This window comes from Propithecus coquereli, unplaced genomic scaffold, assembly GCF_000956105.1.
Source record: "Propithecus coquereli isolate 6110/MARCELLA unplaced genomic scaffold, Pcoq_1.0 Scaffold193, whole genome shotgun sequence".
Taxonomy (NCBI): domain Eukaryota; kingdom Metazoa; phylum Chordata; class Mammalia; order Primates; family Indriidae; genus Propithecus; species Propithecus coquereli.
Genome location: NW_012144190.1, coordinates 19215 through 21331, shown reverse-complemented (window position 1 = coordinate 21331; position 2117 = coordinate 19215). Strand labels below are relative to the sequence as shown.

Here is a 2117-nt window from a genome sequence, read left to right as displayed (position 1 = left end):
GAGATGCTGTGTGATACATGAGGGAGAGGTGATTCTAAACCACTGGAGTTTTATAAATCTTTGCTACTTCCATAGTATGTGGCTTCCTCATATTAAGATGAAAATTCCAACACTAATGAACACAAACCACATGCACCTGCCCCTGTCTTCCTCGGTTTTTAAACCCTGACACGTCTCAGTTCCTGGGAGAAGCAGGACAGACCCAGAGAGGGCTGGAAAGGGGAGCAGGTCTAGGATCAGCCACATCCCAGATGCCCCAGGGGGTCAGAACTGAAGGGTCTTTGGAGGACACTCCCGAGTAGCTCCCCCTGATTCAGAGGGGAACCCAGGGCAAGAGGGGAAAAGGCTTTCTCAGAAGTTCCTCCTCCCAAGGAGAGGCTGAGCCAACGCAGACCCCACCCGTCTCCCAGTCTTCCTCCCACCCGACTCCTGGACTAAGCACCTGCCTTGTTCCTTCCCCTGGTCCTGGCTCCCTGGTGAGTCGAGATGGCTCCTGGGTGTCCTGCTCAGGGAGCGGGGGAGACTGAGCCCCTCCACCCCTGAGCTCTGGTCCCTCCTTCTTGCCTGGTCCTCGGACACGCCCCTCCCTTCTGACCACCACAGATGTCACAGCTGCCCCAGCCCCAGAAGCCCCGTGGACCCACCTTAATGTCCACCCTGCTCCCTGGTCCTCTGGGGAGCAGACCCCTCCCCTCAATATTGGGCATAGGATTGAGATGAGTATGGAAGATCCTCTGGGATCAGGGTAACTGCTTCCTTCAGCCACTGGGTCAGGACCTGGGGGTGAGGGGCTGGGACACTCGGAGGTTCTGATTCTGAGAAGGAGACATCAGGAGGTGGGTGGGTGGGGCCTCTGTCCTCTACCCTCAGTCTCATCACGTTTCCTCTGAGGTCCACCCAGGACTCATTCCACCCTCCCTGCCCTGCACCCTGACTGAGACTTCAGGGGTGGGTGCCCAGGGATAGGGGGTCCTGGCTATTTCCACCTCTCATGGCAGGACCCTCCCCTGGGGTCCACCCTCTTCTCCCCCTCACTTCTTGTCCCAGAACTCACCTGGGGCAGGGCCCTGAGCTGACCCTTTGAGCTTAGGGAGGATGGGGTTGGGGTCGTCACCTGAGACCACGAGCTCCAGGGGGTCACTGGGCAGTGACAACAGGTAGGGGGAGGTGTTGAGTGAGCCGTAGCACCTGTAGGTGCCCCCGTGGGCTGAGGTCACAGGACTCATGGAGAATTCAGCCTGGTACTGTTGAGCTCTGGACTCTGATCTGAGACGCAGGGGGGGATCGGCTGCCCCCTCCTTGGTCAGAAGGAAAGTGTCCATCCTCCTCAATGACTGACACAGCAGGGTCACGTCCTCGCCCGAGGCCACCATGGGGCCCGGCTGTGCCGATAAGGAGGGTCTGTCAGGGATCTGTCCTAGAGAGAGGAAGGAGGGGTGGGGGCAGCCCCCAACTCGTTCTGAGCTGACACCACCCCAGGGCCTCTCTCTGAGGACCCTCAGTCTCTGTCCGTGTCTGTGATCTCTAAGTCTCCCCCTCCCTTGTCACCCCTGTCTCTCTCTGTCCCTCCCTCCCTAAGACCCCTACCCCTCATCTGGCCAACACTCCCTGGGGCTCCCCTGGCAGGGCCTGTGCAGAGTGTGGGTTCCTGACTGACCCTGCTGGGCTCCTCACCTGCGATCAGGATGTCCAGGGGGTTGCTGGGGGCCGACCACTCGGAGGAGAGGTTGTGTCCACCGTAGCATCTGTACTGGCCCCCGTGGGAGCCGCTCACAGGGCCCAGGGGGAATTCGGCCTGAGACAGCCCAGTCTGGGGCTGCTGGCCAGGGTGCTGGGGGAGGCCACGTCCCCCCTCCTGGGACAGAGCGAATCTGTCATAGCCGACATCAGAGCGACACTGGAGGGTCAGGTTCTGTCCAGGGGCCAGGACAAGGCCCTGCGGGCTGAGCAGGGAGGGCTTCCTAGACACACCTGGAGAGAAGGACACGCTGTGGGCTGCAGAGCTGGTTCCTCCAACACCTCCCCTGTCCTGTCCTGACCCTGCAGGTCCCACTGTCTCTCACAGTCTGGGCATGTGGCCCTGGGAACCTTTGTTTCCTCACTGTCCCTCCCACCTC

The 2117-nt window shown here is 60.6% G+C and overlaps 1 protein-coding gene across 1 annotated transcript; it reads right to left on the bottom strand.

The window, feature by feature from the left end:
• Positions 1–693: 693 nt before the first annotated feature.
• Positions 694–1971, bottom strand: LOC105809230 (leukocyte immunoglobulin-like receptor subfamily A member 6; the record flags this gene model as incomplete). Its single annotated transcript, XM_012642984.1, has 3 exons — positions 694–815; positions 1055–1417; positions 1675–1971. Coding segments are annotated over 3 exons (782 nt in total), but the record flags the coding sequence as incomplete, so codon positions are not given.
• Positions 1972–2117: the final 146 nt, after the last annotated feature.